This window comes from Cnephaeus nilssonii (genome assembly GCF_951640355.1).
Source record: "Cnephaeus nilssonii genome assembly, chromosome: 5".
Classification (NCBI taxonomy): Eukaryota; Metazoa; Chordata; class Mammalia; order Chiroptera; family Vespertilionidae; genus Cnephaeus; species Cnephaeus nilssonii.
Genome location: NC_137076.1, coordinates 101,206,920 through 101,222,155, shown reverse-complemented (window position 1 = coordinate 101,222,155; position 15,236 = coordinate 101,206,920). Strand labels below are relative to the sequence as shown.

Genomic DNA, 15,236 nt, shown 5'->3' with positions numbered 1-15,236 from the left:
ATGAAGTTGTCCTTAGGTCCAATCATTTACTTAAAGCTACAGAATCAGGGTTCTACCCAACGTTACCTCCCTCCATTTCCATGGAAAAATCTAACCACACTCTCCCTCCACCAGCATCCCAGGCCTTCAACACAGGCCCTGCATGAAGACCAGAGCTGGCTCTAGACACCTGAGCAGTGGTCAGGGATGGGTGGGGACTATTAATGGTCAACGGAACCTGTGAAATTCCAGAAAAGACCACTGGAGCAGCAGGCAGAGAGGCCTTGGCATGGTCCTTGGACACCCGTCCCTGGCACTGTTCTTCCAGAATCCTGCCTGGGGCAGGGCAGGCAGCAGGCGGGCACATGGAGCCAGAAATGAACAGAATCCTTGACTCTCCACAGAATGAACAGGGCTGAACTCCTGACCCTCCCTAAGAGCAAAGCCCTGGAAGGAAGAGGTCCAAGAGCCGCTGGGGCCCCCATTTCTACCTCTGTGTCCCTCTTCTCTGGGAGAAAAACCATGGAGGCATGCTATAGGAGTAAAAGCAGGTCCCCACTGAAGCCCCAACAGGATGCTGGGGGTCCAGGAGTCAGGTGGCCTTGACTTCCTGAGCACAGGGTGTAGCCGTCGGCAGCAACACGCAGGCGCCGAGGCCTCCTCCCAGAGGCGCTGGGCTGCGCCGGCCAGATGGCATTGGTGTGTGATGCCAGGCACATGCTGGGAGGCCAAGAACACATCAAGCATCGAAGGCAGAGGATGCAGAAGGTGCACAAGCTGAGCTTAGCACCTGGGGTGCTGGTTAAAAATGCAAGAGCCTGGGCTGCATCCCAGGCCTGGGGAACCGGTCCCTGGGGTGCAGCCAGGGAGCCCACACTCTATAACAAGCACCCTGCATGAATGCACAGCCGCTCTAAGAAGTGGTCGGAGGCCCTACGGGAGGGGAGGGGTTAGGACGAGTGGTGTCGGGATGTCTGTCATTCTGACTGATTTGTGACGGGGGTTTGGCAGGCCCTGTGGTGTGGCTTAACTATTCCTGTCCTCAAAGGCATTTGAATGGAAAGGCTATTGTGTGAAGATGAGACCCAGAATACTCCCATTTCCAGACACAGGAGAGAGAGAGAGAGAGAGAGAGGGAGGAACATGGGATCCAGAAAGAGACCTAAGGAGACAGGAGTCAGAGGGATGGACACAGACAGACAAACGTGGTCCGGAAGCAAACAGCTGTAGATGCGAAGACTGTTGAGTCAGCTTTCTCCTCTCGCCTGCAGAGGCTCACAGCTTTCAGCCTGTCCCTACCCTTCCCCAGGGTCTCCCCTCCTCCTGCCCACATGCTCCTGGCTGCCCTCTGCATGTCCCCCAGAGGGCCCTGCCCTGGGGGACCTTCAAGTCACCCGCTCAGCAGCTTCTGCTGCAGGGTGGAGATCCTGGCTTCCCCGGACTGGCTGTGTGAACTCACAGTTCCAGGGAAGCCACCCAGGGGCGAAGGCAATAATAAAAGACCTTCTACATGGGCAGCAGCCTAAAGCAAGCATGGGCTCCGGAGCCAGTGGGCCTGGGATCTACGCACAGCTCTGCCATTCAGGGATGTTGGGGGAGCCTCAGTTTCCTCATCTATAAAATGGAGATCAACCTCAGGGTTGCCAGGAGGTTTAAATGAATGACTGTATGACAGGTAATGGACACAATCAATGAATGAATGAATGCATAAATGAGAAGCTGGGGATGACGGGACCGCCTGTGGGTGCGAGGTTGTGCTCTGTGCAGTGTGGGCGTGCATATTGGTGTGACCATGAAGGAACTAAAGTTTGTGACAAGGTTGAAAGCAAAGAATGTAAACCAGTGGCTTGCAGATTAAGTCAGGCCCATAGGAAGCTGATTTAGCCTTCACAGTATTTTTTTTAAAAAGTTTGGATTTGCCCAGCCAGCGTGACTCAGCAGTTGAGCATTGTCCTATGAACCAGGAGGTCACGGTTTGATTCCCAGTCAGGTCAGGGCACATGCCCAGGTTGTGGGTTCGATCCCTGGTGCAGGGTGTGCAGGAGGCAGCCGATCAATGATTCTCATCACTGATGTTTCTCTCTCCCTCCCTCTCTGAAGTCAATAAAATATATTAAAAAAACAAACAAACACACTTTTGGATTAGTTGTCAATATTAAAAAAAAAAAAAAATCCTAACACCTTTCTTGAAACACGGGGACCTCTGGTCGCCCCAGGACGCGCAGTGAGGGAAGGGCCCCATACCCCGCCCTCCTCCCCCACCCCTCCCACCCCTGGCCCCGGCCCAGCCCCACCTCTCGGTCAGCGCCTTGCTCTGGGTGTCCCGGGCTGCCTGCAGGTCCTTCTCCAGCCGCTTGCGGGCCATCTCCAGCTGCTCCACCTCGCCCTGCGTCCACTTCCGGGGGCTGATGAAGCGCATCTCCTTCAGCAGCTCCTCCTTCTCGCTGATCAGGATTAGCCGGTCCCTCTCCGAGTCCAGCACTCCAGGCCAGGCCTCACTGTCCAGCTTGGCCAGCTGGATCTTCAGGTTGGCGATCCTGCGGGCCGAGAAGGGGGGCATGACCGGTGTGCCCGTGGCATTGCGGGAGCAGGGTAACAGATGGCACGTCCAGGGTTGTGAGGTCCAAGGAGCCGTGACATCCTCCGAGCAGCCTGACAGTTCCTGACTTCGTTTTGCTCAGCATGTCGTCTCCAGGAACATATTTTTATCTAGGAGACCCAGGCAGTGCCTGACAAATGCCAACAATGAACAGGCGCTGCTGGGATGGGGTAGAGGCATAAACAAGGCAATGTCCTTGCCGGGGGGGGGGGGGTGGGGGGGGGGTGGGTGGTGACTAGCCTGGCAGAAAGGAATCGAGAGCTGGGTTCATCACCAGGCAACAGCCTCTTACCACTAGCTATGTGACCTTGGACAAGTCATAATCTCTCTAAAGACAGCAACCATTCCTCATGAGTTGTGGTTGAAGGCTTTGTGACACACCCATAAACTCTCAGAGCGCGCTACTTGGCACACAGTAGGTGATCAATAAACCTTCCCGCTGCCTCTGTTGTTGGTACCTGGTTTGACCGTTTATCAGGTACATGGCATTGGGCAAACTCCCTGAGCCTTGCTCACTCCCCAGCCAAGTGTCTCAGTAGGCACAGATTCTTAGAGTTAATTAATTTAAATTCCATAGTCACATGTAAAGATAACCATTATCATTCAGAATTATTGTGAAACTGAGCCATTATGTATTTATTATATCATGTTTAATGTATGCACCTGCTTGGTAGATAACAGGTGCTAAACCAATGGCAGTCAAGGGCCCCCTACAACCTTAGCTGAGACTACAACTGCTAACCAGTGGGTGTGGTGGCAGCGCCGTGTGAGCAACCGTGGAACTGGGGCCTGAAGCCTGGAGATGGGGTTTGGCTCTGGCCTTCTTTTTTTTTTTTTTAATATATCTTTATTAATTTCAGAGAGGAAGGGAGAGGGAGAGAGAGAGAAAGAAACATCAATAATGAGAATCATTGATTGGCTGCCTTCTGCACATCCCCTACTGGGGATCGAGCCCGCAGCCTGGGCATATGCCCTTGGCCGGAATCGAACCTGGGACCCTTCGGTCCGCAGGCCGACGCTCTATCCACTGAGCCAAACTGGCTATGGTGGCTCTGGCCTTCTTGATGAAAGGTAATTTTTGTTAAGAAGTCATTTTGGCATCACGAGCTTCTAGCACTTTCCCTGGTATACAGCAGGTACTTAATAACATTAAGGAAGGAGTTGGGAGCCCTGTTCCTTAACTTCTTTGAGACTCAGAATCCTGTGCCTACGAGGTGGGTTCTGAGGACCAAGTGAGAACATGCCATTCAGGGCTCTTTATACACTACCAAATGCTTGCCGATATTAGGTCTGATTATCATTGGACCAAATTAAGATTCACAGTATAATTAAGAGCACTGATACACGTATCTAAAGGCAGCCATGTGATCCTTTAGGATTTAGCCTTTGCAAAGTGCTTTTAGCTACCATGTCCTAGCCTCTCCCGGTCCCCAAAGGGGAGGTGAGACCTGGTGGTCACCCTGTTGGACACATGTCCAGAGAGGCTCACCTACGACTGAAAGTCACAGCATGGCTTTGACCTGTTCAGAGCCCAGGCCTCTGGACTCCCAGTTTGATCATATCTGCAGACAATGTGGCCCAACTCTCAGTTTATCAAAACAAGGTGGGAGACAAGATGTCTGTGCCGTGTAGTGAAAATTCCAGAGAGAGATACTTCTCGGTTTGCCCACTCCCCAGCCAAGTGTCTCAGCACGCATGGATTCTTAGAGCTAATTAATTTAAATTCCATATTCACCTCTACAGCAATCCGTCAAGAAGGGGATAACGCCCTCGCTGCTGTGCTCCAGCTGCTCTGAGGACAGTGGAATGGCCAGGTCTGGCAGCAGCCCGATTGCCCCTAACGGCCCTCCCTTGCCGGCCTGGTCACCCCTAACTGGGGTCAACCGCGCGTGGGACATTGGAGGGGTGATAGATGCTTTCTTGAATGTCCTTTCTAGTGGCTCTTTCTCTCCGCCTGTGCTCCTCAAACTTCAGGCCCTGCATCCTTTGGAGAATATACGAAACTCACTGCCCAGAAATGCACAGACGACCAAGCGTGGCATACAATGACCTGACCTTGCACGATAGCCTCCCCCTGGCCTCCATCCCTCAGGTCTTGCAGCCTTGATTGCCCCCTCGGCAGACTCAGTCCCTTACTCCTGCACAAGAGCTTTGGGCGGAGGGGAGGCAGGAAGCAGGATAAAGGCAGATGAGGCAGGATGTGATGAGAAGTTGTGATAGGACTTCTCTCTGTGATAAGAAGTTGAATGGCTCAATCCCAGAGGGAAGATTCCAATCTTAGTCTTTCCAGAACTGATGACCTAAGACAGGCATCACCACAGGCTGGAAGACATCCAGGGGTTAGACAGTCCCCTTCAGAGGGCAAAAGAAGTGGCCGTCCAAACGCGGAAGTCCTATTGTTTATGGGACCTCTAGGGGGAGCTGAAATAATGCACAGGCAGTATGTTTTCCCTACCTGACCAGTATCCCCCTTTTGGTCACAATTCTCAAAATTTTCTTGGGAAAGTCACTCCTCCCATATTTTCAAGTTGTTTGGTTCCCACAAAGCTGACATCAACGTCTCTCCAAGAAATGGGCACATTACCCATGCCTAGGCCTTCAGATGATTCTAATTCTCCCCACCCTACAAAAATGATGGTTTCACCCAGAAAAGCCAGGGCGTCTCAGACCCCAAACTTATTACAACTTTTGGGAAAGGTGGGTGCTCTCTCTTTCCACTGGGGTTGCTAACCTGGTAGTAGGTAAGCCTAGAAATGCTGCAGCTCAACCCAAAGGCAGGCAGGCAGGATGGAGAAAAGAAGAGAGACTGAGTCTTTATAACGTCAGTTGAGTCCCTGGATATAGCTGTGCCTGAAGCTGGCTTACCCCAGGACTTGAGTTCATTAAGCCAACAAATTCCCTTTATTTTATTCCCTCTAGTTTCTATCGAATTTCTGCCTTTGCAGCAAAGGGTTCTGCTGCTCCCAGGGAGTTCACAGAGGCCAGAGCTGGGCACTGCCACACTCTACCTGGACTGGCTTGGAAGGTCCCTGGCCAGGCAATGTAGTCTAAAGATCAATGGATGCATATGCCTGGCTTCATTCACTTACACCAGTGGTCGGCAAACCGCGGCTCGTGAGCCACATGCGGCTTTTTGGCCTCTTGAGTGTGGCTCTTCCACAAAATACCACGGCCTGGGCAAGTCTATTTTGAAGAAGTGGTGTTAGAAGTTTAAGTTTAAAAAATTTGGCTCTCAAAAGAAACTTCAATCGTTGTACTGTTGATATTTGGCTCTGTTGGCTAATGAGTTTGCCGACCACTGCCCTACACAATGTCCTGTGGGTTACTTCCTAGTAAGGCTGGCTCAGTGCATAGAAAGATGATGGACTTGAGGCCAGATTGTCCAGGGTTCCAATTCTGACTTTACCACGTTGAAGAATCATTAATATCTTGTATCTTACCTTTCTCTTCTCTAGCATGGAGATAATATAAGCTAGCCTACATGTTGCTTTTAATATTAAATGAGATAATGCATATATGAATGTTTTATTTTTTTAATTTATTTTTTAAATTATTATTTTTTTATATGTGAATGTTTTAGTACAATGTCTGACTCTAACAGATGCTCTCAATATGTCATCTCAGAGTATTATTTTATTTGTGTGCCCTAGCTGGTTTGGCTCAGTGGATAGAGCATCAGCCTGCAGACCAAAGGGTCCCAGGTTCAATTCCGGTCAAGGGCACATACCTTGGTTACAGGTTCCTCACTGGCCCGGGTGCTGGTGGGGGCTCGTGCAGGAGGCAACCAATCAATGTGTTTCTCTCACATCGATGTTTCTCTCTGTCTTTCCCTCTCTCTTCCACTCTCTCTAAAAATTAATGGAAAAATAACCTTGGGTGAGGATTAACAAACAACAAAAAAATTTTTTTTATTTGTGGCAGTGGAACTCAACCGCTTGGGCTTCTGTGAAGCCACAGAACCTCTCTAGTCACCAGGGACCCCGCGGTTTATAAGCACAGCTTGCTCCCAGGGGTAGGATCCACAGTCCTTTTAGCCTGTTGCTAAAACCCCAGTTGTGTTCCTTCAAACCAAACTGCGCAGAGCATCACTGGAGAACCCTGATGACAGACACTGAGGCCAGCAGGTGAAAAGATAAGTAGGCTCTGAGGTTTCCCAGACGTGGGTTCAAAGCATAGCTCCACCCTTTACCCAGCTCAGTGTCTGTGGGTCAGTCACTTCCTCTCTGAGTTTCAGAGAGGATTCCAACGTGATGATTATAACACCTATCTTCATAATCTCTGTAGGATTCAGCAAGACGAGGCGTGTAAAACGGAGGCAAGAGTGGACCCTCGGCAACAGTATTCTATTGTTAGGACCCTCCAGCCCCCGATTACCTCCTCTTGGCCTCTTCGTATCGAAGGCGCAATCGGACCTTCTCCGCCAACTGATTGTGGCTGCTGGTGCCGAACTGGAGGGAAGAACAGAGTCCGGATGGTTATGTGGCTGCTGTGGCCAGTGCCCAGTGGCGTTTCAGGAGCTCAGGAAATATGGGAGGCTTTCGTGGGACGTAGCTAAGAGTAGCCCCCAATTACTGAGCTGGTTGTGCGCATTGCATCGCATCGCAAGGAAGCTAGTTAGGTGGCAGAAACGCTTTCCTTCCTGCAGGCCGTGGGAAGAGCCCCAAACGCAGACATCAGTCACGCCTAGAAGAGAAGCTGAGGGCCCAGAATATCATCTCGCAGCCGCAAATGGCTCGGAGCCCATTCAAGCCACAGAAGCACGGAGGACAGCTGGTCAGAAGGAAACAGGGACAGCCAATACACAGGAAAAGCCATTCTGGGGGCACTGGGGAGGAGGCTGACCGAAAACTCAGGAGGCTGCAGTCAGGACTAAAACACTGGGTGAGCAAGGAGAAGGTTCTAGAACCGGAAGGAGGCACACAGCTCGTTCTCAAATATTTCGGCCCACAGGTGGCAGGTAGCTGGACACATGGGTGGTGGGGGAGGAGAGGGGAAAGCCTGTTTGCTGTCGAGAGCAGCAAGAAGCTATAAGGCTCACCCAATCAGACGTGGATAGAGCTTCTCATCACAAGTGGGAACACAGCTATAGAAATCAGATAGGAAGAGCATTTTAGCCACAGAGGCTGGGCGGCAGGTTCGTTCAATGTCACCTGCTCTAGGACACAAAAGCGCCCCCAAGCCACGGATTGCCTGCTCTTGCTTTCATGAGCTCCGTCTGGACAGAGCTGGCCACCATTCACCGTGGCGAGCGGACTGAGCTTGGGAACTGGGAGTCAGCAGCAGTCTGCAAGCTGCACGCATTGTTTTAGGACCAATGGGAGGAGAATGCCCCGTTTTCCAGCCGGTGAGAGAAACACAGAATAGTGCTGCAGAACAGTATGAAGGGAAGACCCCTGGTTCTTCAAAAACACTTTCTGTGCAGCGTCGAGACACAAGCACGTGGCCCAGGACACCGAGGACGCGGAGTCAGTGCCGGCTTTTCCTCAGACCACCATCTGCTGTCACGCTGGGGGCCAGGAGCTCTGCAAGAGAATGGAGCTCCAGCCCGGGCTGGTGTAGCTCAGTGGTTAGAGTGTCGGCCTGTGCACTGAAAGATCACAGGTTCGATTCCCAGTCAAGGGCACGTACCTTAGGTTGCAGGTTTGATCCTGGCCCTAGGTCTGGGCACGTGCAGGAGGCAGCCAGTTGATGTGTCATTGATGTTTCTGTTTCTCTCTCTCTCTCTCTCTCTCTCTCTCTCTCTCTCTCTCTCTCTCCCCCCCCCCTCCTCCGCCCTCCCTTCCACTCTCTCTAACAATCAATGAGAAAAATATCCTCCGGTGAAAATTAACAAGAGAGAGAGAGAGAGAGACAGAGAGAGAGAGAGAGAGAGAGAGCAGCCAGCCTCATCGAGAGCCACCAGCCGCTCCCCAGGTGAGTCACGAGAAGGTGGCCATCCTCTCAGCAGTCTCCTGGGGGACGGTCCCTCACGAGGCCCCCAGCAACAGGCACTGCTACTCACACTCCCCGAGATGTCCGTCTGGGAGCTCATGTCCAGGTACTGCTTCGGCAGCGGGAAACCCGAACTCTCCAGAGAGCTGCTGCTGGACCACAGGTCAGAGTGGGAGCCTCTGTCGGTCCGGAAGCCGTCCTTCAGCATCGCGAGGCTCTGCACGGGGAGGACAGGGTCAGCGACACACCTTCCCGGGAGGGAGCGCTGTGTCTGTCACTCTCCGTGTGCCTTGCTCGCCGCCTTCGGTAATTCAGTAGGAACCCAGGCTCACCCACACCTCCTACTTATCTGTAAAGAGCCAGCAGTGAGTGGGTACTTGCTAGGTGCCAGGCACTGTGCCCGGCCCCTTCCATGGGAGAGACTGGTGTGGACGCTGGCTCTGGAGCCACACTGCCTGAGATCCCCTGGCTGTGTGATCTGTGCTAGCTGATGAACCTCTCTGTGCCTCAATGTCTTCTCCTGCAAAATGGGAGTAATCACAGATCCCATCTCATAGGGCTATCGTGCTGACTAAATGAGGCGAGCAAAGTGCCAGCCCAGTCCATACTCAGGAACTGTCAGCTTTACCGCGATCGTATTTGATCCTGACCACAGCCCTGCCAGGAATGACCCAGGATTTATCCCCACTTTACCCACAAGGGAGCTGTTACATGGAGAAGCCGACAGCCAGGGTTCCCTGGTCCATCTGACTTAAGCCTCGGCCCTCTGAACTGCCTGGCATAGGAAGGTGCCCAGGAGACATGGAGATGGAGCCCACGGCATGGGCACTTCGGTACCTTAATGAGATCTTGCTTTTCCTTTTCTCCACAGGTGATGGCCTTTTTGATGGCTTTCGTTTCTCTCAAGACAGCCTGAGCTTCATCCAGTTTGTAGCTGCCCTGAGCGTCAGACATTTTCTGGTCGATTCTAGGAGACAATCAACGGGAAAGGTCAAAGATGGGGTGAGAAACAGGGTGTCCCCAGGGGAGAAGCACAGACCCCTGAGCTTCGTTCTCACAAGAATTTTCCTCTCTCTGTCCTGCCTATGGAATAAGGCACCGAAGGACCATGTTCAATTGCAAATGTCCCTAGTGTGGGGCTGTAGAAGCAAGACCACTCTTGAAGTCAAGGTTCCTCTAAGTGTCAGCTCTTACAGGAAGCCTTCCCGGATTACCTCCCTGGGTCCTCCAGGCTGGGCCAGGTGTTCCCAGAGCACACTGCACCTAGCTGCAACACTGCATTCATTACGCTGTGTTATAATTAACCTTTTGCACTCGGATGTCAAGTGTGACTCGACACGGTTAGCATTAGAATAAAGGAATCGAGAAAAAAGCAAGCGAGTGCAAAGGGTTAATAATTTGTGGGATCGTGTCCTTGACTCTGGCAGGCTTGAATGTTTGAGTAGCTTTAGTGTCTGGCATAGACCAGTCCTTTAATCCAGGTATCTCAACCTCAGAACTCTTTTTTTTTTAAACCTCAGAACTCCTGATAGTTGAGGCCGGATCATTCCTTTTTGTAGGGGGATGTCCTATGTTTGATGCCATCCCTGGCCTCTGCCCACTGGATGCCAGTAGCATCTTGACCTTGGGCATGGCCCTCAGCCACCAGGAGCCTGTTTCCTCCTCTAACAAAAGCTGGGTAATGTCACCTGCCCAGCCATGTCACAGAGCAGTGAGGAATATCAAGGGGGATAAAGGATGGAAAATGGGTGGTGAACAGGGAGTCTGCAAACTGTAGACAAATGTAAGGGATTAAAATACTTCTCGCCTGGAGCGATCGCCGGCTTATCTAGGACCTATATACAGGTTCACTGTGATGGGGGGAAAATAAAAAAAGTGAAGGGTCATGATGTTTTCGGAAGGTCAGACCACACCAGAGATGGCCTGGGTCCCAGCCCCCAGGGAAGGAGGCTGGGGTGATGACAAGGTCCAGGGGGCACAGAGTTTTAACTGCGTCACACTTTTGCCAAAGGCGAGGCTCAAGGCTTCGATCCAGGGTGGAGAAAAAGCAACTTGACAGTGGAGGGAACACCACAAGCCCATTATTCAAGTAGAAACTGCGCAGGGGGGTTCCTTTCTGTGTCCACCTAGACGCCAACCTGTCCTGAGCTAAAAATAACCTGAGTGAGGAATCAGGACCCGGAGCAGGTTTCCATCCTGGTCTCATCGTCTGCGTCTCTGGGCAGGGGAGAAAGAGAGAAGGAGAGAGGGAGGGACCGCGGTCTGGTCTCAGCAGCACAGCCCTCCCGCTCCCTGTCCGTTATTTCAGCTCCTCAGAAAGAAAACAAAGCCCCGTTTGTGTCTCCCACTAAAAATAGCCCGTCTATTCCTTTCGAGGACTCGGGCCCGCGCAAGCCTGCCAGGTCACGCGAACTTGGGTACCTGAAATCTGGTCTCAGATTTAGTTTGAGAAATGGGTCTAGAGGGAGCTTTCCGCAGCGGAGGCCGCCCAAGAGGCTCCGAGGAGAGGGGGGTCCCGGGAGCGAGTGTCCGGGCCTGAGGCGGTCCTGCCCCCAAAGGGGTGGTGGTGAGGGGAGACACCGTTTATCTGGGCACATCCAGGGCTGGGGGCTCGGGGAGGGGCTGTGCCGGCAGGGAGGATGGCTGTGAATCCCCAGCAGGCGAGACAGAAGCGGTCTGTCTCTGGCCCTCGCTCCGCGCACAGCCTCTACCTGATTTCTCTCAGGGCCCTTAGCAACCCGGGCTCTGGAATTTGGCTCCGAGAGCCGCTCAGAGAGGAACTCTTTTGGGGTTGGGGTGGGGGGGAGGGGAACAAAGGGTCACCATTATGAACACAGTGAATGAATCTTTTTTTTTTTAGGAAAAAGAAAAGTTGTGTGGTTAGGGGGAGGAGGGGGTGCGAGGGGTGTGTGCGTTTTAGGATTTCCAAATTGCGCAGCTGTCCTTTCTCTTAGCACCGCAGTCACGGGAGCCCGGTGGCCACGGCACAGCCACAGACAGAGAAGCGGGCAAAGGCTCCGACCGAAGCCACCTCCTCTCCGTCCTGTCCAGGCGGCTCTCACCCGGGCAGGGCGGCCTTGGGGACATGCAGAGAGACACCGCGCTGCCCTGCTCCCACGGGGGTGGCGTGCCAAGCCTCCATGCTTTCTTCTTCACACGGTCTCGAGGCAGCAGGCAGTCCCCATGCCTAGCTTTCGTCTTGATGTTCATTCTCCCCTAAGAGGTACCCTCCAGTCCCCATCAACCTTTTCTTTTGAAAATGGGTTGGTGACAATGAATTGAAGAAATGGTAAGTTCCACTGTCCCCCATGGAATGCAGAGAGAGAAGGGTAGGAGGAAGTGACTGTATTATCCCCTATGAAGGGGCTTACGTTTTCTGGATGGGGAGGGGGTTACCTGGGATGATGCCGGGAAGGGACGTATTAGGACATGAGCTTCAGAATCCAATAGTAGTGGGTTCTAACCCCTGCTCTGACGCTTACCAGTTTGGAGGCCTTGGGTATATTTTCAACACTCCCCCCCCCCCCCCCCCCCGCGCCACTTGCCCGCCCTAGTGCCTCATCTATAAAGTAGGCAGAACAAAAACCTCTCTTCAGGCCTAAAGTCAATGGAAGGAGGAGAATGAGGCACAGTGATAATCCCGGAATAGCCTCCAGTTCATCCGAGTCCTCTTCCCAAGTTCAAGCAGGCGACTCACTAGCGGTCACCCACCCCCCTTACACTCACTGGGCCGCCCCTGGGTGCCAGGCACTGTCACGCATTTGGCGTGAATTTTCCAATTCAATCTTTACAGTTAACAGAGGGATGATGTCACTTTCCCAAGTTCCCAGGGAACTGGGATTTGAACCCAGGCCGCCACCTTTTGAGGCTGCATTCCTAACCCTCTGAGCCAAGGTGTGCATTAAGGCAGATGTTCCTGGCACGGAACACGGGCAGCTGGCTTCCGGCAGGAGCGTGGGCAGCCAGAGCTGCGCTGGAGTCTTATCTGGGCTGATATCAAACATCAGGAGGGCGGAGGGAGAGGGGAAAAAAAATAGGAGGCTTGTCTTTGGGGTTTCAGCTCAGCTTACCAAACGACAAGAATTTTCAATGCTGCGACAGGGTGACAAAGTGGTAAAACAGGTTTGTGGTGGCTCAGAGAATAATGGGAAGGGTTCTCACCAGAAGCTCCTGAGGACTGCCGGAGGGGGAGGCGGGGCGGGCACCTGCGGTATGAGTCCCTAAGGCATGTGCTCAGAAGCTTCCCCACTGCTAAGTGGAGGCCTGAGGAGGGCTACTTGCCCTGTAGGTCAAAAACAGGCATTTTCTAAGCTCACATCACTGCCCTCAACAGTCCGTGGCACTACTGAAGATTGCCAAGAAGCATGAAGCAAAGTCCCTTTCTTTTTGTTGTTGTTAATCTTTACCCAAGGATATTTTTCCCATTGATTTTGAGAGACAGTGGAGGGGAGCGAGAGAGACAGAGAAAGAGAGACATCAATTGGCTGCCTCCTGCATGAGCCCTGGCCAGGTCCGGAGATCAAGCTTGCAACTGAGGTACATGCCCTTGACCAGAATCAAACTCGTGATCCTTCAGTCCAAGGGCCGATGCTTTAACCACTGAGCTAAACCAGCTAGGGCAAGGTCCCTTATCGCAAAGAGATTAGAATCTGGTTTGAGAGATAGGATTGGCATACATAGATATTCATATATAAATAGCATATCTACATAAGCACTTACTAGTATATAGAAAACCAGAATTTATAATATAAAAAAATGTCTTGTGTACAACCTTTAATACAAAGCCATACTTTCTAATACCTTGTGTTGGGGCGGGGGAAGGTTCATGGTGAGTCACCCCAGGCAGTGGGGGCTTGGCGGGGAGGGGGGGAGCGGGGCGGGGGGAGGAGGGAGATGTTAATAAGACCAGCAGGTCCCTCAGCGGGTGGTCATAGTTCCCTCCACTTATAGGACTTGGAGGTAGATATCCAAGGCCTGGGGCTCTGGCCACAGAGAGATGGGAGTGGACTTGAGGTTCAGAGGATGAGTCAGGGAGAGAGCAAGTGAGCACAGACGCCACTGTCTGGACAGATGTGACTTCCCTGGATTCTGAGATGTCCGTGAGAACAGAGAAAGCTACGGAACATCCTCTCTGGAGCTTCCAAGAGAGCTAGCAGGCTCCTTTAGGATGACGGCCCGGGAGCCCATCGGAGATGCTGGGCGTGCCCAATGCCTCAGCCTGGGTTACACGCGGGGTTCATAATAGCAGTAAACGAACAATGACTGAGCACTTACTACGTGACTCGGTTTCCTCATCTAAATGGAGTGAGCTAAAAGAACATTCCTTACCGAGTGGCGGTGAGGATCACACGAGGTCACCCGTGCAGAAACATGGAAGTGCTCTGGGCACGGGGTAACCGCTCTTGGTACGATCACAACAAGGACAAAAAACCCAACAGAGCTCAAAAAGCCCCAACAGAGCTCTATCTTGCTTAGCTGCAACTCAGCTTCTAAAAGTGAAAAATTCGTTTGGTCCAAGTTCCCTGGAAATTCCCAAGTCACCCCAAAAGTACAGGGTGCATGGCATCGCGCCCGTGCTGCCAGTAATTCACTGAGGAAGATGCTTGTGCCCTCGGTGGAGCCCACCAGATGAAGCTCCGTTTTCGGGGCCGTGGGGGAAAGAAAAGGGCTGGCTTTGTTTTTGTGCATGTGAGATTCTGGTGGAGAGGATGAGATGGGGACACAGAAAAGCTCAATACTTTTTTCTAAACTGGCTCCTAAACCTCAACTGGTTCATAAACCTCGACAGAACAAAGGAAGGGACTTTTGCCGGCTTCAGGAATTCAGGGGACGGTGCGAACTCTGTGCTCAGAAATGATTCCGCTTTTCTCTTTCTAAACCCCAACCTTGGTGACGGCATGTTCGGTAAATGCCAGTGGAAAGAACTGAGATCCAGTGATTAGAGAGCCACGTTTCGAGAAGGGGGGGGGGGGCGCGCGGGGGGGAGAACGGGGCAGGAGGGAAGCACGGGGGGAGCCCGAGAGGGCAGGTGGACTCACTTCTGCAGGGTCTGGAAGCCATGCTCTTTGAACTGCAACTCCTGCTGGAGGTGAACCATCTCCCTCTTCAGCTTGTTGACCTGGATGATGGAAGACCACACGCGGGGCTAGGTCAGAGGCCACGTGGAGCTGCAAGCTGCTTCTCCCTGAGGGGAGTTGGAGGCCCCCCTTCCCCACCTGCCGCCCTTATAATAAGGACTCAGAGCAACAACCCTTGGGTCACAGGGGTCACAATACCCCAGTGCTGCCTCGGTCTCTGCAGCTGCCCGTTCAGTCGGCATCCCAGCCTGGCTGCCCTGCGGGCCATCCACAGCCAGCCCTCGCTCCAGGGAAACAGGAAGTGGACAGGAGCTGGCAGATGGGATAGAGCCTGGCCTTCCCCCTGCCCAGCTGGGTGACCTCTCTCAAGCCATCTCGCCTCTCTGAGCCTCCCTTTCCTGTTCTGGTGGATGATGGCAATTCCCAGAGCCGCGAGTCACTGAAAGCAGGTCCTGGGTATGGGAGTGCTGTGCATGGATGCAAAAAGAAATATAGTAACTTCAGGGGGGAGACTTGGCCCGGGAGTCAGATCCGGCCAGCAGGAATGCTTTTGTTTGGCCTGCAGTGTTACTAAATTTTAAAAAATTAGTTGCTAATAATTAAATATTGAGAAATTTCACATACTAATCCTAAATATAGAGTTCTCTACA

General features: G+C 52.5%; 1 protein-coding gene across 3 annotated transcripts in view; it reads right to left on the bottom strand.

Annotated features, from left to right (window-relative positions):
• WWC1 (WW and C2 domain containing 1) overlaps nucleotides 1-15,236 on the bottom strand; it is a 123,597-nt gene that overhangs the window by 34,171 nt on the left and 74,190 nt on the right. For all 3 annotated transcript variants that reach the window (XM_079771933.1, XM_079771934.1, XM_079771935.1), the window contains exons 5-9: nucleotides 14,548-14,627; nucleotides 9,347-9,476; nucleotides 8,580-8,726; nucleotides 6,953-7,026; nucleotides 2,274-2,516 (exon numbers count right to left, since the gene is read on the bottom strand). In XM_079771933.1, coding sequence (XP_079628059.1) covers nucleotides 2,274-2,516; nucleotides 6,953-7,026; nucleotides 8,580-8,726; nucleotides 9,347-9,476; nucleotides 14,548-14,627 — 674 coding nt within the window. The remainder of the gene's footprint in view (nucleotides 1-2,273; nucleotides 2,517-6,952; nucleotides 7,027-8,579; nucleotides 8,727-9,346; nucleotides 9,477-14,547; nucleotides 14,628-15,236) is intronic.